Source organism: Ascidia mentula, chromosome 2 (genome assembly GCF_947561715.1).
Source record: "Ascidia mentula chromosome 2, kaAscMent1.1, whole genome shotgun sequence".
Taxonomy (NCBI): domain Eukaryota; kingdom Metazoa; phylum Chordata; class Ascidiacea; order Phlebobranchia; family Ascidiidae; genus Ascidia; species Ascidia mentula.
This window is the reverse complement of record NC_138567.1, coordinates 8,422,868-8,447,942: the sequence shown is the minus strand read 5'-3', so window position 1 is coordinate 8,447,942 and position 25,075 is coordinate 8,422,868. Positions and strand designations below refer to the sequence as shown.

At 44.8% G+C, this 25,075-nt stretch overlaps 2 protein-coding genes across 2 annotated transcripts; one reads left to right on the top strand and one right to left on the bottom strand.

Annotated features, from left to right (window-relative positions):
- The first annotated feature begins 204 nt into the window (after window positions 1–204).
- On the top strand, window positions 205–18,816 carry LOC145888493 (uncharacterized). Its single transcript, XM_082979247.1, has 5 exons — window positions 205–335; window positions 414–514; window positions 9,414–9,866; window positions 11,213–11,370; window positions 17,101–18,816. Exons 3-5 carry the CDS (start codon window positions 9,569–9,571, stop codon window positions 18,400–18,402), a joined length of 1,758 nt encoding a protein of 585 aa, XP_082835373.1. The 5' UTR covers window positions 205–335; window positions 414–514; window positions 9,414–9,568; the 3' UTR covers window positions 18,403–18,816.
- A 1,472-nt stretch (window positions 18,817–20,288) lies between these two features.
- On the bottom strand, window positions 20,289–25,075 carry LOC145889324 (uncharacterized). Its single transcript, XM_082980261.1, has 8 exons — window positions 24,874–25,075; window positions 24,002–24,385; window positions 23,531–23,682; window positions 22,830–23,108; window positions 22,300–22,422; window positions 21,929–21,971; window positions 21,504–21,611; window positions 20,289–21,148 (listed from the first exon to the last, which is right to left on the bottom strand). The coding sequence occupies exons 1-8, from the start codon at window positions 25,013–25,015 to the stop codon at window positions 21,123–21,125; spliced, it is 1,257 nt and encodes a 418-aa protein (XP_082836387.1). The 5' UTR covers window positions 25,016–25,075; the 3' UTR covers window positions 20,289–21,122.

The window sequence follows — 25,075 nt, the reverse complement described above, 5'->3', positions numbered from 1 at the left end:
GCCTTAAATACAACGTGAACGTGAATATATGCGATAAGGAAACGCCTTCCGCCAGATCCGCAGACGACAAATGTCACGTACGTCACTTCCTTTCCACCACCGAAAACTGACTGTTTGAAACTTTTGTCAACTTTGTGCAGGGATTTTCGGGAAGCCCGCTTCTGTGTCTCGAAAATGCCCGCTGGGTGGCGTACGGAGTGCTTAATTGGAGCGGTCCCCGATGTGACGTCAGCAAAGGCCACGGATTTGCGTTGACCTCTACTCGACTGCATTGGATATGCTGTTTTGTGAACCCTACTGATTTACCTCATTGCTCTGACGTGGAATGCTAACTGGTCGGTGGTGCAAGTTTTAGGTTAGAAACCGAGTCTTTCCGCCTGACACATACGATTTTCAACCTTTTTTGGTCGCAGATGTTTTTTTGGAAAGCCGCTGCTTCGTTTACTGATTCAAATGAAATGTCAGCGGAAAGCTTGATCCGTAGCAGCAGTTGGAAATAACGCTTTTAATGAAGGTTGATTTTGAATTTAATGTTTGTACCGCACACAACAAGAAAAACGCTCTTATGTGTATTGTTCTAATTCATGATGCAAGTTGCCCGTCTGCACCAATCTTGCAGTTGGCAAGACAAGTAAAGGCAAAATATTACAAAAGCCGGATGAAACGTATAGGCCAACAAGGCCAGGTAAATAACAAATTTGGGGGCTTGGTAGACCAATGTTTATTTCTTCTTGGACACACCAACAGTACGACCACGTCTACCAGTGGTTTTGGTCTTAGGACCAGCCAAAAATCCAGGTCACCTTTGGCGTAAGTTCAGCATTAAAGAAGTTTAACGGTCTCTTACGCCCCTAATTCGCATTGGCAATTTATATCGAAAAAAAGATTGATGAATTTGTTTACACCATTATTCTTGTGAATGCAAGATATATGAATTTCCCGGCCAGCATAATTTCGCTTGGGGCCAACACCTTAAGGAAAGAAAACATTAGAAGCTCTCCTTATTCTCCGAAACCTTACTGTAAGGGAAGACGCTGATGCCGTTGGAAATTTGTCGCATCAGAGAAATACCTTAGAGGAGTCCGTCGGCTGTTGTCAGCTGCGGAAATCGAGTTTTTCGCGAAACCGAATCTGCGTTTCACAATGGCTGCCTCTGAACCAATTGCGACAGATCAAAAACCAACCAGAAGTGCACAATTCATTTGCGACTACACCTGTGTACCTGAATAGGCGCGGCTTGCCAAGCTCCTGTGAACTTGGCTCTACGTCGGTGTCGGGTAGCGGCCAAGAGGTATATTGGACGCGTAATGTGAATTGTGTTCTAGGTGGTGGATGCCAGTCAACACCGGCACATTCTTTAACCCTATACTGGGATTGCGGAGCGCGGTGCTCGCGGAATTTAATACAACACAAGTTCAAATTCTCCGCAGTCGTATAATTAAAATGACGGGAGGAAAAGACCGCTTCACATTTTTAGTGACACTGTATATAGTCTCAATTCTATAAACTTCACTACAACTTACTAGAAAACTCATGATGATTCCAAACTGGTGTAAAAATATTGTGAAAATGGCTTGTTTATAAAGTCTTAACATGCTTCTGGTTTATATGGCATTTCGTGCAGAAGACTTTTTATCTTAATAAGCGTACGGCAACTATAAACAACGTCGACTTTGCCAAAAGATAATAATATTAAAAGCACAAGCCTTGTCTATGTTAGATTCTAGCAAAGGTGTTTTTTACCTTGGTATTATCTCCGACCTTGTTTCTGTATCGCGTTCAAATGGAAAAACTTGCCACATCGTTGAACACCAGAACGCGATACACCCCCAGTTGAAACAATGTTTCTTTGTGCGGGAAAGAAAACAGAGGGCGTCGTGTTTACTGGCAAAGGGGATCCGCCTTTGCTGCAGTGAAACAACGCCCAGAGCACCGCTAACGATATGTTATGGGTGTCATTGGGCCGTCATGCTGCTTAGCATTCATTAGACGCATCTCATCCTTATTTTGTCGTCGCTAGCCGCAGAGGTCGTATAGCAAGCACGCCCGCCTGGTTCGTGGGAAAAATTATATCGTCGCGTCTTCGTCCCGTTAACGGCGCGCAGAGCTTGCGGCTCGCCGAGGTTGGGTAGTGATACGATGGGCGTTGGGACGCGGCGCATCCCACATTTCTGCGTCAGCTAGATTTCAAAACGCCTTGACCGACTGACGCGCGAAAGATATACAAAGGTATCGAAACTTACAGGCGCAGTACGACGGTTGATATTTTGGATGCACAAAGGCTACCCTTTCTGGCGCTGCTACTTATCATGTGATATACAAAGTCGGCACCCCTTGGTTTAATATGGTTTCCTTTTCGCCTATTGCAGCGTCAGGTTTTCTTGACTGGGGTTCGAATTTTGTTACGGTGCAAATGAGTTCATGTGCTTCTCACGTTGAGGTAATATGCATTGTTTCGTTGTCGCATGTTTCCATAGAGAATGATTTAGTAACCACACCACAGACATATCAATTTCGATTTTCGCACTATTAAATATATCAAACGTAGCGCAACATAAACTAACAAAGAAAATACCAAATTTACATTTTTTTCTACGACAAAAATATTATATGCCTGCATCCACTCAGACGACCGCTTGGGCGACCCACCGTCACCTAGAGGCGCGCGCGGATCGTGCGAACCGCGGCATTCTATGTGCTTGTAAGCAATCGCGCAACCAGAGATCCACATTTGTTGCCCACGTCTGGAAAAAAACGATTGCCTAAACTTCCGTCGGTTCGAAGGACTTGACACGAACCAACACCATCGTACTTTTCCCAGGCCGGTGGCGGAACTGTGAGAGACTAACTGATAACCGATAGCGGCGTGAGTCTCCACTCATAAGTGCTGTTGCCATAGTTCGGAGATGCAGTAGCGCGACACTTCATCGTCTGTTATGTGTAAATGCACACTGCTGATGATGTCTCCCACCTGGTCTTACGCACGCGGCGGGAAACAGCTCTGTCTTTTCCCCAGGTGGAAAGAATGAAACACAAGATACATCGTGTACAATGAGACCAGATGGCCAATAAGCAATAAATTTGATTACAACAAACGAATCTAAAACACTGTTTTCAGATTTTGCCAGATTTTTGTATTTTTTTCAAATGCTTCCACCGTGACATTCTCAGCAGGCAACGAGTCGATTTTGTTGCGGTGTGTGCGTTTCGAAACAACACTTTGTACCCAATCGTTTTGCTACAAACACAGCGTGTCGTCGAGGGTCATTTTAGTCCAAGTTTGCGATGCACTTATCCGCCTGTAAACCCGCGAAACTCCTCAAAACAAAATTGTTTCGCTTTCAACTCCGAATCAAGCGCGTGCTCTGAAGGGCCCGGAGGTCGCCCCAAGCGTGTCCTGTTTATTCTGACCGCCTCCGCATGGGTGTCCAGTTTCACAATAAACGCTAGTTTCCGCAAAGCGCGCCAGTCGCGGAAAACCAACCAGCACCTGTTGTTTACCTGCTGGACCCGTGAACCTGAGTTGGGTCATCGATGCAACAGCGCTCTCTTCACTGTTTGCGGTCTGTGGAGGGTCTTTGAACGACCCTTGGCCACACTATAAGGCACCTGTGGCTAAAAATGTTCCAAAATGGCTGAAAGCCTCGTTTCGTACAGTGGCGTTCCGCTGGTCGTGTGGTCTGGTTTACTTTTTCAATGTTTGTGAGGTTTCAGGTAGGGCTCAGCTTTAAACAACACGTTATTTCAAATAGAAAAAAACGAAAAGCGGTAAAACAGAAAAATGTTGAATAAAGGCAGTAGTTGCTTTCACCTGCTCATTAAGCATGCTGCAGATAACGACACAACTCACAAACCGCGTTTTCGCCAGTTCGTTACTTAGTTAACGATGCATTGCCTCCCGAAAATCATTAGAACCCGTTTCTCGCCGTTTCAATGCGAACCCACTTCATGAACCCGTCACCCCTATGACCCCACATAAGGTTGGGGTTTCGTCCAAGATTAGAAACCTCGGCGCCTTATAGTTCACGGCTACATCGCAAGTTTTGGCAGTTGGACGAGATCAAAGCGGCTTTGCGTGTTGTTGCTACCTGATCCGGCGCTGGGCTGTCCAACGGAGGCAGGATCAACACAAGCCAGTCGCGGACGCCTGCCAAAGTTCACTGTTGTAAAAACATGGCGTCAATCCATCTGTTGAAGCGCATGTCGTACGCGCCCGACTCCGAGGCGAAAGTCGATAATACGAGCGTAGAGGAATCTTGCGCATGGCCGACAGGCGTGGGAAATAGGATGCATTGCGCACGTGTGTTTTTCTTGCTTCGTAAAATCAGTAGAAGATTATCTTAAAACCTAGGCCCTCTTTGCTGCGTGATGTTTGCATAAAGGATGGATACGTTCTAGCTTTCGTCTCGCAGTATTATTGCTCAAAATCATGTGCCTAAAATTGTTTTGTAAATTCGTCGACTAAAAACAAATTAAAGAAATACACTGCTGACAGCTGCTCCTTTTTACGCAAAATCTAGGACTTTTTGTATCGAATACAGATGTGTCAATCATGCTTCATATCGTTATAAACACGATAATATAGTTGTATCCAGAAGTTCATTCGTCGTCATTGGCACAGCATCGAATAAATATCATTCTTGTAATCCCATCTATGTTTAAAAAATAAGGATTATAAACTCTCTCCAAAAGATCTGCCTAAATATTTTCAACATAAAGGCCAGATTCCCAGCGAGCTTCACGCGAACCTGAGGCACCCAAAGCTGCCGGAGCGAGTTTCAATAAAGGCGTTTGGCATTCTTGCGGCCTGGGTCACGCCGTTCGCCCCGCGCCCCCACCTTTGTTCGTCGATCGGGATTAGGCGGCCTGGTTAAATACTGCGCACCATTATCGCCGCTTCGTCTGTCTTCGCCGAAACACGCGGCAGCCTAAACATTTCCCTCCCTTCTGTTCGACCGCCGAGGGCCACATCGAGGTGTAAGAATGACAAATATGGAAATGGTCTTGTAAGGCATTTAAAACGCAGCAACATTCAAGCAGAATCTATGGGAAAAATTTGCACTTTAAAATGATGGAGGTAAAATTTGATTTACTCTGTTGTGATTAAGAAGCCAAAAAGGATTTTTCATGTTTGGTTGATGCGCTGCTAGTATTTTTAATATTTCGGTCATTAGTACCATAACGTGCTCGAAACGTTTGAATTCAGAAAGTAAGTGCAGACAAAAAATTTATAAGGCGGAAATCGGAAATTAATCGTTTCAACAACTGAACCGTAATACGTGAAAAGTCTTTTCAGTTTCTACGTAGGATTCTACTCCATGCGGACAATTTTTCCCAGTCTGCAAATAAAATGTATTAAAAACAGCTTTGTGTCTGTCAGTCTCTATTGGCAGCGTCGGGGCCCGGCTTAGTCTACTATCCTTGCAACAGTCTCCTCCCTCGATTGCCACGTATGAATGCGCTTGACTTGCAACGGGAAAAAATCCCGGTACCGTGGTTTGTTGTTGCGGTACCCGGTTGATAGATGGTCGGCACTTGGGGCCGAGGGGGCCCTGGGGTTATCAACAGGACGAGGCTTTGTTCGGTTTCTGATGAGGCGCTGTAAGGAACAGTAACGAAAGTAGAAATGGATGGACTGCGTGAGCGGTTAAGAATTATCGTAGATTAAGTAGAAAATTTTACTGGTGTTCGGGCACAGAAAGGTGGCAGTTTTCAAATGAAAGCAGAACAATCCGTTTGTTACTTTTCCGATGGAGGCAAAATAGTTTGGAAATATTTAATTCCTTTTAAAATACGTTGAAAATATTATCTCGTGCTTATCTGCAAAGATGTTACCTTGTGGGGATCAGTTCAGGTGGTCATGCGGCAAGCCATTTGTAAGCCGGGCATTTGCGAGGCAGGTTAATGTTGACTTTGGTGAAAATCTACATCGTTAACATAGACAGGTATTTGACCGACCACAAATTTACTAAAAACGTTATTTTAAAGTGCATTAGCATATCTTCCCAAAAAGTGTCCACATAAAGCAGACTGAAAGAATTTGCTGGACTTACAGTGATACTCAACAACTATAGCGTTATAGTTTCTGCTGCTTCTGTTTCCTTCATGTTAAGATCCCAACCTGTTTTCCGGCTACTCCCGCGACGATTGTTCGGCGATTTCCGCCATTTTGAACTCGCTCGTGCGCGTCTATACAGTGGCCATACGGAAATGTCGTAGAATGGGTTCAGTTATTTTGAGGAGCGCGCGATTGGCGCTCTCGTCATGCCACGCGGCATAACCGCTTATCGACCCGTTTAGCTACAACATCCGGAGATACTCTGCGAGAAAAGTGCGGTCTTTGTTCTTTTGGCGGTTCATTAGTGTTGTTTTGAGTTCTGACCCAGGGTTAGATTAAATTTTAATATGCGTGCTCTTACTACATTCCCAAAATAAAGTGGATTGGTTACTGACAATAACAACAGCAATTACTGTAAATAACAGAAAGTATTTTTCCCCGACACCAGTATGTCAAAATTCTTGGTGACAAAATCTGATTCCACTGCCGGAGAAACTGTAGTAGTTAGTGGGACTTTCCTAATGACGTAATCTAAACGATTACGACAAATTCGCATTGTCGAGTGTGAGGACTGTTTACGGATCGACCGATTACGACGGGTGACAGGGATTTGTCGCACGAGCATGGCGACGAAAGGAAGACAAACTAACAACTTGTCGCCGGCTTTTGTGTTCGTGTTTGCCGAGCGATCGCACAAAAAGCCCCGCCAACTTAATCCGTGTAGGGGCGGGCGGATCTATTCACACCTCAATTCTTACAAGACTTACTTGAGCGATTTCATGTAACGATTCCCAGCACACGCTGTTGCCCGGGAAGAGTGAATGACAAGCGGGTTTACGTCACGGGGGGGGGAGCCTTTTGTGAGAGTAAAAACTAATGGATTCTGGTTTTCTCGTTTCCACAAAACAGGCCGGGGAATTTGCAAATAAATACTATTTGGGGGTCATATCACGTGTTAAAAATAAATACCCCATGGAATTCAAGATACTACGAGCCGCTTAAATTCTCAGAAAACATAAACTGTACATTTATTCGAACTTTTTGCATCCGCTTAAGAAGAACTTGAACTACATAATGTTCAACAATTTTTTTTTGAAACCTCTTTGATCTTTTGTTTGTTTTTTATATTAATGTACTGAAGTGACGTTATAAACTATTCACATTGTTGATGCAGTCAGATGGGATTAAACTTGTTTTTACTAACATGGCTCAATTTGTCGCCGTTTGCCAAACACGAAGGCTGACATAACCTTCGCCAAAAACCCTCGACCTGTTCGCTTAACACTACCTGTGGTACCTTCTATAAACTGGACATGTAAAAGCACGGACCTGTACCTCCTAAGTGCAGGACACTCGACCTCGACGAATGTGTGGAGTTTGGCACAAGCATTTTGGCTCCAATTTCGCCGTTGTCTCCCCCGCCAGAACCTATAACGTGCCACCTAATCGGTTTGTATAGTTTCTAGGTTGGAAGTGGACCAAGGGCGACGACATCGCATGCGCAACCGCTTAAGTTTTGATTCTGATTAGCGAGATTTTGTCTAACGACAATATTCTGTTGCAATCCCAACATTATTCCGTTCGCACAAAAATCCCAAAAATATTCTGTTGCAATTATTCCGATTGGGAAATTCAACATTTTAATGGCAACCATTTTACTTTTGGTAGCATAGAAAACGAAGCAAATTTCACCTCCTTGTGTCTAATTCGGGTGCGTTTTAAACTCGGATACAGGCGCACCATTTTGATTGAAAGTTCCAATTCGGGCGTCATCGCATCACGCTTCTCTGTAGCAATGAGTTGCATCAGATGAACGTTGGTAATATTTCAGGCGTAACAAAACACAAGTGGAGGTCGCTCGTGCATCGGAGGTCAAAAATATGTTGTCATAGCACCATTCTGAGAGTTTCCTCTCCTGCTCGCTCGCGACCGTGAATGTCATACTCAACGGATGCGACAATTATAGAGCACATCGGAAATTTCAAAAGTAAACAACCGAGCGCGCGACCTAGAGGCAAGACCACCCTCAGTGCTTCGGCGACTCGCGAAACAGTAGCGCTGACATCCCGATTTGGGTTCCACACTACTGTGGTGATGTAATTTCGGTGGACTGTCGCGAAGGGAAGGGGGAGAGTTGAGTGGCCATAAAACTGTTTCTTGTCGTTTCGGAAGCGAACTACGTGCAATGAGGACCGCAAATCTAATTACTTTGCTGGTTTTGTGGCGCCCCAGTGAAACTGCGGTCCCCGACGCCGGCACAAACCAGGCATTCGCTGTGCGCGCACGGTGTGGAAGGCTATTTACCCGAAGCAGCACGGTTTTGATAAGTTTCCCTACTACCGTGACCGTCCGCGCATTCGTCGCCATTGAGTGCCGTAGCCCAGGTGACAGCCAGCGACCCGGCAGGGACGCGGGGGCCGGCAGTGAGCGCCGTTGTCGGTTTAAGGTCATTGTCGAGAAGTCGCAACACCAGTTTGAAGGAAATTGCTTAACGCTTCTGTTGTGGCGAATAGGTTCGTCGCTGGCCGCTGCCAAGAGGGTGAATGGGACCGTGTGGCCATGTGGCTCTGGTGCACCTGCACTCCTGGAGGTTTGTTTGTTTGTATTGTGGAAGCCAAAACACGTCAGCGCTCTCGCGTTGTTACGGCGGTGAGTCGATTTGCGCGGGGTGCGAAAGTTTTCGTAAGGTTTAACGACTTGCTCGTTTCGCCGATGTACTTCGTTAAAGCTGTTGTTTTTTATTCCATAAAGTGGTTTTATACAGCTTTATAAGTATGCAAAATTTCTAAGACTATGCTTGAGTTGAGAAACTCCTAATCCTGTGAAGAAGAAACAAGTTCACGTTTATGCATAGTATAATTTTGTTTGTAAAGTTATTGCAGTTTGCAACGGTCGCTTCTAAAATTTTGAACTTTTTCATTTTTTTTGGTTGTGAGTTATAAATTTTTATTTCCCAACGCGATGAAAAATGTCCAGGAACTTTAATTGATTATTGTTAGCTTGAAGCATCAACTTTGTTACAACTGCGACAGTCGACCATCAGTCCTCTTTACGCTGTTTAAAACCCGTACATGCTTTTACTGACCCCTGTCTATGACCCGATTTTTCTCCTTGCGGCGCAGAAGAGTTACAACTGCCTTCTTCTTTTTTGGCTGTCAGGTCTTCAGGCAAGATGCCTCCAAGTGTAGTAGGGGAACGTAGTTTGCTGCGAGACAGGGTATTGCAAGGGGCTTAAGTTACGGCTTAATTAAAGACAATACATAGTACAGTTATTGGAACCTGTGGAAAGCTAATGGATTTTAATTGCAAAAAATGAGACATTTGTTTAACGACGTTCTTTCACAATTTTTTGTAGAAATAACCAGACAACGTATCGACCTCCGAGTTGAAATAAATGTAGCGTAAGTGCCGGACAAAACAAACCCAGAATTTCAAGCTCCCCAGTCGGTGAAGCTCACGCCATTTTGTTCCTTCATCACCAACATCAAGACGCTACCGGAGACAAAGGAAATGTATGGACCTCAGCCACTTGTGCCTTCGTCGATGATGACCTACCCACCGCCTCTATATCATCGACCCTCAGGGTTCTCTTTATCCTCCTCGACAGGACAGACTCCACCCGCCTGCCCTCAGAACTATTACCCCCACCACGTTGGGAATGCTGCAGCCGCGGCAGCCGCCATGTACGGAACCTATGATGGATTCCTGCAGAACTACGTGCCCTCGGATCCTTGTAAGCAGGCGTTGATGATGGCGTCCCAGGCCGCTGGATTCGCTGGAGTCGGGAGCGAGTACAATGCAAGTTTCGGTAAGTTCTTCCTTTCGTGTTTTTGATTGAATATTTTTGTGTCTAAATGTTAATTTGAGGTTTTCGGATCTTATTGTCAGATCTTGGATTTGGAACCAAAATTTAAATTGCTTAGAACTCTTTTTTCTAACGCTATATCCGTTACACATTATTTGTTTTTAATTACAAATACTTTTTGCGATATAACAACAATTATCCCAAAATGAATTCTTTCTATATGAAAGCCCAACAAAAAAGGTTGCATAATGGTCGTCAACGAACATTTTTGCGCATAAAGCATGTTCATGCATTTGTTTATTTCGCCTTAAGTTTGTTTTCAGTGCATGGCCATTTACCATACTGTCCAAACTACTACAATCCAACTGTCGGTAACTGACGTGTTGCTAACGTTGAATAACGAGAACACTAGGAGCAGAAAAAGTTTGAACGCTTACGAATTTGTTTTTTCCACGGTGTTAAACCTACCTGCTATTGGCGAAGTTGCCAACCAGCACCTGGTGCCTCGCAATTGCTTATGTTGATTTTCGCTCGGCTTGGCGCGTTCCTCCAAGCTTGTTGCGCGCCTAATCCTTTCCGCAATTGTCGCCAAACGAAATGCAAAGTCGGCTAAGTGGATGGATGCGATAAACACGGGTAACAAGGGGCCTGGGAAAATAAATGGTCCGATTCTGGCGGGTTTGCCGGTGTCTTGTTTATAGTTTGAAACTTGGGTGGTTGTGATAAATAAACCGTCTAAAAGGATTTTTCGTAAAATTGTGCCAAACAGTGTGAAGTGAACGTCAGGTCTTTGAGTTTCCGTTTTGCTTCAGGTGAACAAATTTTCCTTTGTATGTTTTCTGATTTTCGGACACTTACCTCCAGTTCTACATCGAAAAGAAATCGGCCATACCACACGGTATATTACAGTTGTACTTGTGAATCTTAGATAAAGAAAACAATGTGGGTTTGATGATGGTAAAAACGTTCAGGCTCACTATATACACTCGTCTTCAAAGTACCAGTTGTGTTGGTCCGCCATTTATGCTTTCTCGTTATCGTCACAGTTTCTCCTCTCTATAGTTTCCATGCAGTAAAAACTAACACGATTACTCGAAACTTTTTGGCCAAGCATTTGAAACATACATTAATATATATTTGTTTGTTGATTGTGTTCTCATTGTAATCAGTAGTCACAGTTCTGTAATGATTGCGGATTTTCATCATACGCAAAACAAGTTTTGAACGTGAGCGCTAATGGATGTTACTCCGCGTCGGTCCAAATAGCGTGGTTGAGCACTTTAACCGTTGTCGCGTCACAAAGTGTTGTCACGACAACCACTAATTGTTTGGCCACACTTTCGTTGCAGACGACTCAAAACCATCCAAACAGAGGAGGGCACGCGCCAACTACAGCCAGTGGCAACTGGAGGAGCTGGAAAGAGCGTTCCACACCACACATTATCCCGATATTTTCATGCGTGAAGCCCTGGCGATTCGTCTGGACTTGATCGAAGCTCGAATTCAGGTTGGAAATGTTAAATGCCTGCGCGATCGATGCTGGTTTAATGCAAACTACGTCATCCAAACGTTTCGCCTCCAAAATTGATCATGCGACAAGAGAATCCTAGATTGCAACAAAAGAAAGAGCGAAGTTGCGTTTAAGCTCCACGAAATAAATCAAAATCCATTTAAACACTTCGCACTCATCAGACTTTACTAAGTTCTTTCAAAAGAGTACGGACCCTTGGATAAACAATGGTCGTCGGTGACGTAAAGCCTCCTCTTGGATGACTGATAACGTTATTAGTCGGTGACTAAGATTAACGCGAAGTCGTCGCCGTTTCTCGGTCTTTTCTTCGGCCACAAACGGGACTGTTTGGGGCTTCGCGGGGCCCGCGGTCGGCTGGAAAGATCTGTATCTTCTGTTCACCCCTGAACCTCGAACGTCTTCAGAAAATTTGTGCCAGGGCAGCAGGGCAAACATCATCAACTTTCGTGAATTGGGGATCTCGCTGTGGGCGCTTTGAAACCGACTAACTTGAACTTACCGCTGAGTTGCCGACTGCGCGCCGACGCCTCGTCGACTTGTTTTGGCAACTGCCAGTCCGACTCGCCAGAACAGAGAATAAATCTGTTTTCGGGCAGCCGGGCTGTTTGGCATCAATCACGGCAACCTACCACGGGTTAACTTTTCGGCCTGGGCCGCCGCCGCCAGGATTTAAAGTGAACTTTGGGGACAATTAGACGCACCACTAAAAGCGCAAGAAAATCGTTAGCGTGTTGTCGTTGTCAGTTGAGCTGCACGGCTGCTGTTGCGTAGCGACAAGTTTAGAAAAATGGCGAAAGCACAAGCTGTCCAATATGGATTCCTTTGTTTGTCGTCAAGTCGTTCCATAATGCCATTCATTTTCTGCAACTTATTTTAAATAAGTATGCATGCCCACAATCGTTTAGCAGTGGTGTCAGAATTAAGATACAAAGAAGCATTTCACGAAACCGTTGCGATTACTCTCCTCACCACCCTATGCCTACGAACAAAACTGGTTACTTATAATTTCTATTTTTATGCGTTTATTTTGCCTTAAACACGTGACTAAATTCAAACATCCAAAAAAAGCAGCAGGATAATCTAAACGTTTTAAAACATATATCTCAAAAAATTTTTCGTTGAACGAGGTGCTTTATAGCTTGTGGGGTCAAATGCGATAATGTAACAAAACAGAGCCAATGTTCTCCGCTAAAACCAGTTAAATGTCCAGCTTAATTCGGGTCTAATCAGGGCAACCGGTATTCGCATGTCGTTAATTTAATTCGGGCCAATCTAAGAGAGTTTCTGTTAGTGTTGTTTACCGCAATGAGTCCGTTGTTGCGAAACAGTTTGAAATGGAAACGATTGGTCTGAGGCGCAGGTAATCCGTTGCCAGATGCGCGCTCGCGTCACCCGGAAAAGATTCCCAGGTAATCCAAGATCGTAATTAGGCGAAGGCGGCAGCGCCACAATCAAGCTGGCTGCCTGGGCGACGCGATTCCGCTACACGCCAATTAATTTTCATTCCAAACTTCCCGTTTTCCTTTGTCGTTACTTGGCGGGTAAATCATCCGCGTTTTGGCGAGGGGCCTGAAAACGCCCCGCGGCCATTGTTGCCCGTTTTGACCCGCGAAGGGCGCAAAGCTCGCCGTTGTCGACACGACTTTATGCGTTGCGCCTACAATGCGTTGATTAAGGTATCGGGTTTGGGAAAGCAACACAAAATGCGTTCGAAGATTCTATATGTTGACACACGTCTCAGCCAGGACTTTTCTTTGTAAAAACCCTTCCATCCACCCATTTTATGCCCTCATGTGTATCACATTAAACGCCCCATTGTTTTTTCTTCACACTGTACCTCGTTTAAACTAAACTTGCTCAAACCTTGGGTATCATTTTTCTGTCCGCCAGAGTCGCGCCAAGTGGCCGATAAGCGATTGTTGCCACTTTCCAATGGCGCATAACTCAAGAGCTACGGCGTTGTCGCGGCCCAGTGTCCGCCCCGCCAGCTGGGGGCGCGCGTCCCCATTGTCCCGACGGGTTCCCAGGGTGTCAAGTTTGCCCGAGGGGCGCAAACGTCTTGGGCTAATTGGCGGGGACAACAGGCCCCAACAGAAACATTTTCTCACCCCTGGCGAGCGCTCACGATTTTATCTTTACAGTTTTTCCCGACAAACCAGGTCTTAGTTCTAATTACCCGGAATTCGATTATTTCTGTCGAATTAGACGCCAAAGCGCGCGGTCTAACTCGATTACCCTGTTAATTTTGCCCAGCCTCGCGCCACATCGCTTGTAATCCGGTGCTTTGGGCGAAGATTTGATTAGGTTTCTTCCTCTGCCTGTTTGGTTTTTAGTCGACCGCACGGAAAGTAAATAGCTCTGATCCCATGATCAAATCAGGTTCGTTCCTAGTTTTGAAAGGTGTGAAATTTTTGCCACAGCCACGCAAAGAATTGCCCGAGTTTCAAAGGTATCCGGTATGGCGGCCTCTCATAAGCCTTTGCTGCCAAAGTTATGAAAATGGATGTTGGCAAGTAGTAAATATACCGACTCTCATTCCTTCACAGGGATACTGTACTATTTCAAAAGGATCCAAAATCCCCTAGCAAATATTCGAATAGACCCAAAACCAATGGAAACTTTCAAAGTTTACTAGACAAATATTTTAGATGTAAACGGAGTTCACGATATAAGAAAAAGTGACAACCAACTTTACCATAATGGAATGCCAGCAGAAATCACAAACCTATACGCATAAATCAATGCGCAAAAAAAACAAATTTCAAAACCGGAATCAAGATAAACTAATTTCCTGATATCGGTTTCATTTTCCGCTGGGAGTCAGAAATCTTAAGATTGCAGGAAAGAAATCGGCCACAATTTTTCCGCCGGAGTTTACCCGGATTTCAACAGCTGCCCGTGTAAGGGTTTGTCACACCATCAAAAAGTACCGGGATGTTGGAAATTAAATTATCCCAGGCGCTGTCGGTGATCGCCAATAGAAATGAACGGATATTGCGAACGACGCGATCCATATTCCACGCTAGGAACTTCCTACAAACTTCCCCAGTGTTCCGCAACTTGTTTGTTTTGTCACAAAGCGACAACTTGCCCTATTCACGCACTGTTCCGCCCCTTGGCCCGTGCTGTTTTGTCCCCTGCCACCCCCTCTCGGCCCGCTTGGGCTGCGTATATATATATTAGCGCCTTTATTGCGTAATAATGCCGCCTGCGCGCTACTTGGCCTCAAAAGGCAATGTGCTAAGTTATAGGACGCATTGTGGGAGCGGATGTTTGACACATTCAAGTCCATGACCGTGACTTCGGGGTCGGATATGGCTCCTATGCGGAGGGTTTCACGCCGAACGCCCGCGAACAGCTCCGCGCGACCTCGGCCGGTGCAGGACAAAACCCTGCCGACCGGATCGTTGCCATGCCGGGGAAATGTCGCGTTTAATTATCGCCACGAAAATTGTTTTATCAGCTGCGCTCGATTCGCCCCGTCGACTTAGGACGGCTATGCGAAGTTGGGCGTGGTGGTATTGGTGTTTGCTTTGACCACACTTTCATTCGTTACTGCATCACCCAAGACCGCATTGGGAGACTTTGTCATGGATGTCGCAATTTTGATAACATATTGTCTCCGATATACACAAGCTGTTATCATAAATGTTGTAACACTTTAAAGTGCTTGTGGTTTAGCTACAAGAACGTTTTCCCCTATGTTAAATTGTGAATATTATATATTTTAGTTCAGCATCTACGTTTTTCCGTCAGTACTTGCTACAAATTGTTACGGTCAACTTTCCTCAGGAATAGTTACACCAAATAGACACTGGAAGGCTAACCAAACAGCCCTCGAGTCCTTACACCCTATCACGAGGACAACTTAGCGTAAGCGAAGTGGCGGCTAATTTTTCGTGTCGGCGCGACGGATTACCGAGGTACAGAACGGGCAAGACAAACTGGGCGCTTGGAAAACATTCGCACCACGGTCCTGCACTTAATCAAACGTTTTTATCGCCGCAAACCTGTGTCACTTGACACCAGTGCTGATTGATGGGCGCTTTGGGGTAAAGGGGCGTGGGGGTCTCTTTCTTGCTGGGCCCCTAACTCAACACTGTGCGGCGGCCTGTTTCTGATAAGTGTTTCTAATAGTTTTCTCTTTTCCCTCCCCCTGGACCCAGCGGGGCCGAAGCGGCGACTGTCAAGCCGCTGACTAATCCTCAGCCCCGCTGCCCCCGCAAAGCACAGGGGGTTTATCAATGACGCACGGTTTCGCCACCCAAAACACAGCTTTAATTGTGCCTAGATGAAAGCTCTTTACAGGGTATGAATTTTGCCTTCACTCTTGCTGGGTATCGTCAAAACAGGCGTTAACATGTATATGTTCACGTTGCGGTTTTGAAACAGGACGAAACGGAATGGTTGGAAAGGGCTTGCTGCCATTCGTTTCCTGGTGTAGCTTAGATAAACACCACTCAGAAATTCATCTATACACTCTTCGTATACTTCTTGATGACGGCCATTTTGCAGCTCTTACAACATAGGCCTTTTGTTTAATGTCTCCATTTGCGAACGTTCTTGTCTGTCGTCTGATGGACCATCATCGCCAAATGAGTTATAATTGCCTAAGTGTGGTGAGTGGCCGGTCGGTTTAGACCGTCAACAAGCGACGAGCCCTGGAACGAAAGTGGTCGCGTTCGGGTGCGCCGCTCGCTTTGATATTTACGCCCGGGTGCGCGCGAGTGTTGTCTAAATTCGCCAGCGAGCCGGAGATCAAAACCGAACATGCATCGTGCACAAATAGCGCATCATGGGCCAGACAAAACGGCCCTAACCGCGCCGAACGCGCAGCCTATTACCTCGGCCCACGGGTCTACTTAGTTTCGCAGTGGCAAAGGTCGGTGGGTCGACGCGGGGACAGGCCTCTGTTTTTCTAACCTAATACTTTCCTTGCCTGCGTAACTCAAGACGCCGTAATCATTTTTTACCTTCTGCGACTACAGCAGACAACTGCCCCGTCCCCCCTGTATGGGGGTGCTTAACTCACGCCGCCACCGGGCCGTCATGTGCTCCCAACCGTCCTACAAGTGAGGCGCAAAGAACGCTAAGCTGATTAGGGGGCCTCGATTTTGTCAAGCAACCGCCGCTGGCCATTATGTAAGCCAACTAGGCATGGAACAGCTTAATGGGGGCGTTTTAGGATCTCTTAGGACTAAAGCTGTCTGTTATCGCCCCCACGTTAGCCCAGTTGTCTGCAAGGCCTTCGGCTAAGCGAGCGGCGAAGCGAGTCAGTCGGGCTGTTTTGACACGGCGAATTAAATCCGCACTTGCGTGTAATAGCGTTTAACATCGCAACTCGCGTTTCAACGTAAACTTGAGCCGCGCGTCACGAGTAATGCATGGCCAGCACTCTCGCCGACAAAATTTTCTTTTGTGATTTTTCCAGTGCTCGTTTTAAACAAGGAATTGATTTGTTGCTATTCAAATTCTTAAGCATGTATATATATATTTGATGTACACGTGATTTAAATATCGGCTTCTTGCATATATTTTATTCCCCAAGAAAACATAATTTCACTGATGTTAATGTTTATCTGTATTTGGTTATACAGTTATAAGATTGAAGTTGTGTGAGGTTTTTAAAAAAATAAATGACTTTTACTTATTTCTGATATGTTTTGGTTTTGTTGTCATTAATAATCAAAGTATATTTTTTACCAGGTGTGGTTTCAAAATCGCCGGGCGAAACTGCGACGTCAGATGAAAATGCAAAACAAGTCAACCTCTGCGTCAACAAACACCAAAAGCGCTACGGAAAAAGGATCGGGAGAAAAATGTGAGCAGGAAAATGACGAACCCAAAACGAAGGCCGACTCAGCGGCGAACCCCGAAGATCTTCCCGACAAAGACGAACGCCAAGCTGACCAAACTGCCTCGGGTGCTGGCGAAGAAAACGATTCGGAGAAATCTGCCACAGCAGAGGAAAAATCGAGCCAGGAAAAACGGAAGAAAAAGAAGTCCAAGAGGAAGAGTGAAAACACGGTGAGTGGAGAGGAACAGATAAATCAAAACGGCTACGCGGAGCAAGGAAAAGATTCTGGACATCAAAACAACCGAAGTGAGAGCGTTTCGAGTCAGATGTACGACACCATACCTAAGGCGGAGGTTCTTGACCAGTCCGTGTCCCAATTTTTTACGGACCCTACCGAAGCCGCAAGGCGTGACAAGACCTACGAAAACACAGGGGAGTCGCGTGACGTATACAACCCAAACACGGAAATGATGATGTCTTACCCTGAATGGATGCCTGCATCTGGCAAGGCACTTAACCTCCTGGCCAGCGGTGTACCCCGGGAAAGACATTCCACGTCCAGCAGCGGACACCCTTCACCCAGTGGATCTTTGATGAGTCCACACGCAAATTCACACCACGGTGGAGTACAACGCCCACAGGATATGAGCAGCATGCTTTCCGGTAGCGAAGGATCAGCGACGGACTTGTATCAAGAGGCGTTGGCCTATCCAGGCTACAGACCCGACTATTCGCCCGTGCACCGTGTGCACCCAACCACACCTCACACCTTCTCTCAAACCTCCCCGTCTGAGCAGCAGAGTCTGATGATGTCATCGTACCACCCCAATCCTAGAGTTCACGACTACAGCATCACTACGAACGGAAATAGCAGTGCGGCTTCCATGGAGAACTCCACCTATCCTTCTTCGGTTGCATCCCTGCGTTCAAAGTCAAAAGAGCACAAACTGAATCCATACGCAGCCGGGAACGGATTTCACACCACGCATGTTCCCTCTACGACAGCTGTGGCAATGGTGGCGGCTTACATGAATCACGGCAGCGGAGGCCATTATACCCATCCGGAGCATTACAACCCCAGCACCGTGGCTCATCACTACCAAAACCGTTTTTACGGACACGAGTCGAATCACCAGCACGCCCACGCCGCTCACCATGGCTTCCATGGCGAGCTTGCCAACGGCTACGTTACCAACGGCGTACATCTGTAACGAACCACAATCCGTTTAAATCCAAGTCTTCCGGTGCGGAAGTGTTTGTATGCAAGAGAACATTGCCTTTTGTCGTAAAATATTTATTTCGCTATTTTACCTTAGATTATTTACGTTATTTGATGTTTGACTGTTGAATCCACACGCCTCTCCGAACAAATGTTTGTGCCTTGTGAATGTGTCCTGTTGTTTCCTCTCGTACAACAAACAACAGGCGTGTCTATTCATGGACCTTAGTGTAAGAATTTTTGAAAAACAATTACAAGCCATTTTAGTATAGTAGGTTTGAATTACACAGCCACCATCGCCTTGCCAAATTCGAATTTACTTGCGTGCAAAATGCTGGCAATGTACGCAGCCTTGTTCGACGCCCTTCCATTTTTTCGCCCTTGTTTCTGCACAAGCTTGGACAGTTCCCTGTGTAGATGTGCTGGAATGCTGCATTGTGAAGTAATAAAGTTCCTCATTGCGCAAAACTGTGTTGGCGTGTTGCTGTTTTCGATAGACTACCGGAAGGCAAACCGGAGGATTAAGATTTTATATACTTAGTTCGTATATCATGCAACAACTCGACACTTCGGTCATACGTATCAGGGTAGTCTTGTTGCCACCAATAACTCTGCTAAACTTATGTAAAATATTTGATCCAAAGCATTTTATTCTAAACGTTTGTTACTTAAAAGTACTTTTTTAACTGATGAAGTTGATTGACAATTTTTTTAACTGAAGGTGCAATAGTAGCTACACTAATACATTTACATCAGATTTCTTTATCAGTATAAATAAATGGCGGTAGTTGGTAGTTTTTTTTCCAGCGCACGACTCGTTACACAAAATGGTGGAGTCTGGTCATATGCTCTCAAAGATACGAAGTACCTCTCATTAGCCAACTCTTACAAACACAAACTGACAGCGCTGATGTTCATGCCTGATTGATTGCGGTAATGGCCGTGAGGTGTACATTCCATTTTTGGCTTTCAATTATTTCTGTTGCATGTTTTACCGAAGCAACGTGGGCCGTTTGTTTTATGCATTCCACCATCCTGGGAATTTGCCCTTTTGCAAACTGTTTACCTTATATGCCGATGTTTTAGTTAACTTGGTGAAAAATCGACCAGACTGCCGGGATATTGTTTTTCCATGACGCCGAAGGTGATAGTGCGAGTCGTTTTGTTTTCACAGCAAAGGATAAATTGTACACAAACATCGCTTTCGCTGACTGATAATCACTCCTTCACAACGCGAAGCCTACGATGCTGGCCGTTGACATGTGGTTTTAACGCCTGTCTTTGTGGTTGGCTTGATTGCATTACTTGCAGCCATACCATGCCATTATAGCGCCTTGTAGCAAACTTAATCCTCTAAATTAATCCCTGCTAGCCTTAGATTAATACGTCTGTGAATACAACGAAGCCGGGCAGGAAGAAATGGGTGCATAAGCACTGAACGCTAATTCAATTCCTAATCTGTTTATGGCGAGGTGGAGCTGAAATTACTGCCGGGTTGCAGCCTCCGAACGTCCAAATCAGGATTACCCAGCGTGGCAAACAAACTGATTTAATCTTCGTGTCTTTTTTGGTGAACCGAGGACCACAAACGTGTGGGTATTTCGACAGGCCGACAACAGCGGTGAAACTAATTGTTAAATGATTTTACTGCTAATCGGCAAAGAGGGTTTTAAGCTTTTTTCTATAGAATCATTTTGACTGTTCGTTTAAGAAACTCATTGCACAATTCCCGATATATACCCGAAGGTTAAATATTTTTCGAAATATTTTAAACCTATAATTTTGCGATGACCTGGGAGTGATATAAAACAAAGAGTGGAGGTATGTAAACAAACGGTGTAACAACTGGTCAAATTTATGCCAAATGATGAGCAACAACTAAATAAAAAAAAAGCACGGCCTATATGGTGTGGTGACTGGAAATTAATGGAAAAAGGCGTCTTTGACTGCTGTCTATGAAAAACGAGTTCGTCTTTTCTAAAACGAGCAGATATTTTAAAATCCACCCCATAAAAGAAAGCACAACAAGTGTGTTTGATTGGGATAAAGCACCCACTTGTGGATGTGTTTTTGGGATTGAATTACACAAGTGGTAAATTGGCACTTCGTCATTTTCTATGTAAACAACGCAAAACTAGTGATCTTCCTTGCTAGATCGCAGTTATGCTAATCCTTAACACTACCTTCTATTTAAACCTTATTGAATTTCCTTGGAGCCACAACAAGCGATCCCAAAAATCCTTGCAATTCCTTTGCCGACTTGAAATGGATTGCCGGCGATTGGCGTGCTTTCATATACACATTGCGCGTTGCGTTTGTAACGCGAGCTCGGCGCCGGCGCCCAAATCCTTCCTCTTGGTCTATGCATCATCTGGCCCTCCCGATGTTTGTACGAACCACTGACTTATACCCTTGGCACTGCGGAACCGCGCGTAGAGTTCTGTTGATTGGGATTTGAAAGTCGCAGGGCGTGGGCGTTTTGCTGCTTAGTTCGCACATTATTTAATAACCCGACACCGGGAGAGATTAAATGGGGCAAGGTGGTCTTGCGGTGGGATCAGGCCAGAAATTCGCGAAATAATCGTTGTTGGTTTTTCAACCGCCGAACTGTCCGCAAACGTTCGCCTGCGGTCTCGGGAAAGGGGGCAAATAACAAATACGAACGCACGAAATTCAAAGTTCTTTCCTTTAGCTTCGCGCCAGTGGGTTCCGTTATTTGATGTAGAGATGAAGGCCGCCTGTGAAAACATAAACAACTTGATGAATATCGCATGACCGCAACGGCTAGACGTGCGCCTTGCTCTATCGTGGCACAAAGCACGGTACTGTACCGCACTCGTCTCTCCCACTGTAATGTTAGCCACGCTGTCAATAAAAGTTTACCGGCTGGAGTTTGTTAAAGGTCAAGGCCATTACATGCTCTCTGTTTGCTCATGCAAAAGATGGACAGTTACACATCACAGGTTTTTGTTATTGTTGGGTAAAATGAATGGTTCCAGACCATCAACAAGTATCGTGTTACGATTTCGACAGTAACGCGGCATTTTTTACTCCCGCGGGTGAAAATATATGCATTTGCAAAATTGCTTTTACCTTCCAGCTTGTCATATTTAAGGTGCTTTCCAAATGTGTCGAAATATGCCGGAGGTGGATCTATGGGATGATTCAACTCCTTTACCTCCTTGCGTGGTGGAACAATACCTAGTTGTATATATAATATAGTTTTAACTGTGTTAGGTGCAATATCTTGTTTGTTTCTTACAGACAGAATTCAAATTAAATCAACAAACAACGGATTGCCATACGATTAAAATCGTTTTACGATTCCGGCCAAGATTATGAAAAGTTTGCGTGAAAGTCGAAATATACGGTAAAGTTAGCTAGATTATATCCATGAAAAGGTGTGGCTGGTGCCTTCACTCTTGTTGTGTGACACCAACCATGTTATGTGTGGCAAGTACAATGTTAAATACAAGATGCAAAAAATTAACATAAATGATAAAAACAAAATACATTACCAGAATGTTTCAGCTCGCTGTTGCTTCTCAATGCGGCCTTCACCTGCCCAAAACGCATAGTTTGAATGCATCGTTAACATCGTCACTGTTACATGTTGTAATAAGTGAAATATTTAGTTTATGGATATCAACTGTGGTTGGAAAATGCAGTGGGTTTTTTTCACTCGTTGACTGATAGCTTAACAGATGACGGGCTAAAACTACACTATGGGTGCAAAATCTGTTCGATGACCACTTTCACCCGTTTTTATTGGTCTGAAATTCATACACATATCTAGGTATAATACACTGTCTGCATGAATGGTAGTTTACTGTACAAATACTATTTGGTTTACAGTGTGCATTCTGAGGTCAGCAACAACTTGTTGTACCTCGCTTTTATTTTCTTTGAGTAGTTGTTGAATAGTGTCGGTGCCGAACTTGTGGCGTATGTTTAGCGGGATCTTGTCTTCCGTGAGCTCCGATTCGACGCTGACTCCGGATTCTCGCGTGTCCTGGAAACATATGTGGAATGTGGACAACACGGATAACTCCCGGCATACTTTGGCGCCCAGGAAAGTTCGAAAGAAGAAAATACTCTTACAGTAACGATTAAACTTAGGCGAAAAAACGTTAAGCTATTCTGTATTGCAGTTATTGAACGATTGTACAATGGGTTCACATTGAAATTTTCGCCGTTTGTGGTGGTCACGCGTAATAAAATATTGATGGAAAAGCGGAGAATTTGAAAAAATTTTACAATGTGAAAGAAAACTTTAAACGAATGCGAATAAACCGTGACCAAACGCATTGGTCAAATGGTGATTTAGCTTCACCATGCGGCATTACTACTACTACGCTGAGCAACGTAATGTCAACATGCGCCCACACACAACAATGCACGTGGTTTTAAACAACCCACCTTTAATTCTTCTTCATAAGTCCTTCTGTAACAGCGCATTCTTCTCATCCCACTTTCAACTCCTTCCCTCTGCATCGAATCGCGAAAACGTTCGTTGATTTCTCTGTCAGGAGTGTCGAGACGGTAGAAACCACCCGGTGCAGTGATGTCACTATTGGTCGTGTCGCCCCTGAATTGTTGTCCTAACAACCTAACGTCACCGTGCGATTTGTAGAACTGAGGAAATTCCTTGCGCTTGTACGCCTCGTGGTTGTACTGCTGCGTGTCGCCCAAACCGATCTGCAACGAAAGGTGGGACCGCAATGTCAATGAAACCTTATGAGAATTATGATTCATTTCTTAAAGGCAATAATTTTATTATACCAACGTTTTGGCCACGATGCAGCCGCCTTCATCAGGATCAAACGTTGATATGATAAAAATTATTGCCAGAAGAAGCGTATTGCAGCTATAAAAATTGTCTGGCAGCATCAGTAGTAATTTATTCATTTCTACGTTGCGTTCGAAAGTACTGAAACAACAAAACACTGTCGATCTAAGCGGAAACGGTTTGAATATTCGGTTACATTGGGCAGTCTGTAGTGAAGTTACAATGGTGCATCATTGTGCTCAAGTGCGCAACTTTGCAAGCGACCTTCACGTTTATGTGTTATAAGGGATCTTCTCCATCATTATCCACGTTTTGAAAAATCTCGCGTTACCTTGTTCACTTCACGAGAATGCAGCAAGTCTTTGGCTCCGGTTTCGGTGATTTTAAGACTGGCAGTTCGCATTAGACGAGCAGCATCCGCCGAGACCCGAAACTTTGGAACGGACACCTTACTAGCGCCACCAGACGGACGGCGATCTTTAGCTGGAAACAACAAACACAATAGAATTGCAAAAGTTTTGTATGACGTCTCTACCAAATTGTTGGCCCACCATATAGCGAAAAATTTTTTATTTTGTTAAACACGTTTCGTCAACAATTCATGTCATTACTTTATTGACATAATTTGAACTGATGATGTCATGAGTGGTTGCCGAAACGTTTAAAAATATGTTATTGTTAAGTTCGTAATCCATCTTTACAGCTGTCAAAACGAACTGTGCAATCTTGAGCCAAATATAGAAAGTTATACATTACACAATGTAAATAACCGTAGATTGCAAAAGGTTCTAGTAAACTGCACCTTGCACTTCAGTCATCGCCTTTCTTCCGCCTTGATTCCGGGAAGTCTGACTCAGAGTGGCCGATTGGGCAGAAAAGGTCCTCACGGGTGCGGGACGACTAACGTGACGATTCGCAAACGCACTTTTTGCCTTATTTCTGACCGCCCTGTTTCTCGCAAAGCATCCAGGACTTCTAGAGCAAGTTCTGCTTGCAACGTCCCTCAAAGTCGCCTGGTTGTCCTCTTCTTCCCCTTGATCTCGGGAGTCTTCCTCTTGGACGAAAGGATACTTGTTGTTGCGGTTAATCCACGCCCTTTTAACTTCACGTTGGTAAGCTGGCGAACCTCTTTGCCCGAGTTTTTGGTAAAGTTTGGCCTTGTGGTGGTCGTCCGCTTCCTGGAGAGCTGTTATGATAAAATCACGACCTATTGTGTAATCAACCCTTGTTTAATTATGCGATAAGGTTTAAGCGACTTAGTGGCCTCCAAATACCAAATGTTACTACTACAATAAATAAATGTGCGCAACCTATCAACTTTTCAATTACGTATAAGCGGCTGTTGATTGATGAATGTGGTAATTTTGAAGAGGATGGGTTATCTTATCAATGGCCTCTTCACTCGGAGCGATATATTTTACTAATGGCGCCCATTATGCGTCGATAACAGAAAGCTTGTTTCTGCAAGAATCTTTAGTATAGTTATTGTTCACAATGGGATGCCTAACACTCTTCTTAAAAGCAGTCTTACAACTACAATTACCACCCAAACCACATGCTCTAACACATTTTTAATGTGTTTTTCTGCGCCCTAACCTGCCAATTTGCACTACAACACATCCAGTTCGTGTGCCACGCTAGCTGCTTTAAATATCACCAAGGCCAAAGCAGTACCTTGTGGGTTTTGAAGGAGTTTCCAGCACTTTCCGTAATTGTCCAAAGTGGTGCCGAATATCGTCCTGTCAGGCTTCGCTTGACTCGGACGCGCAGCTGATGCTGGCACGAAAGCCGGCAGAGCCGAAATTGAAGTAGACATCGTAGTGATCCAATATGCAACACGATAACGACAACGCTTAGGCAACCTGTACGGTATTCT

Bases quoted from the DNA above. Each gene is read 5' to 3' on its own strand.
- LOC145888493 (XM_082979247.1), top strand. From the start codon at position 9,569: ATGTATGGACCTCAGCCACTTGTGCCTTCGTCGATGATGACCTACCCA. The intron at 9,867-11,212 runs GTAAGTTCTTCC...CTTTCGTTGCAG, and splicing joins CGAGTACAATGCAAGTTTCG to ACGACTCAAAACCATCCAAA. The intron at 11,371-17,100 runs GTTGGAAATGTT...ATTTTTTACCAG, and splicing joins TGATCGAAGCTCGAATTCAG to GTGTGGTTTCAAAATCGCCG.
- LOC145889324 (XM_082980261.1), bottom strand. From the start codon at position 25,015: ATGTCTACTTCAATTTCGGCTCTGCCGGCTTTCGTGCCAGCATCAGCT. The intron at 22,423-22,829 runs GTGGGTTGTTTA...ATATGTTTCCAG, and splicing joins CTTATGAAGAAGAATTAAAG to GACACGCGAGAATCCGGAGT. The intron at 21,612-21,928 runs GTAATGTATTTT...ATATACAACTAG, and splicing joins CAGCGAGCTGAAACATTCTG to GTATTGTTCCACCACGCAAG.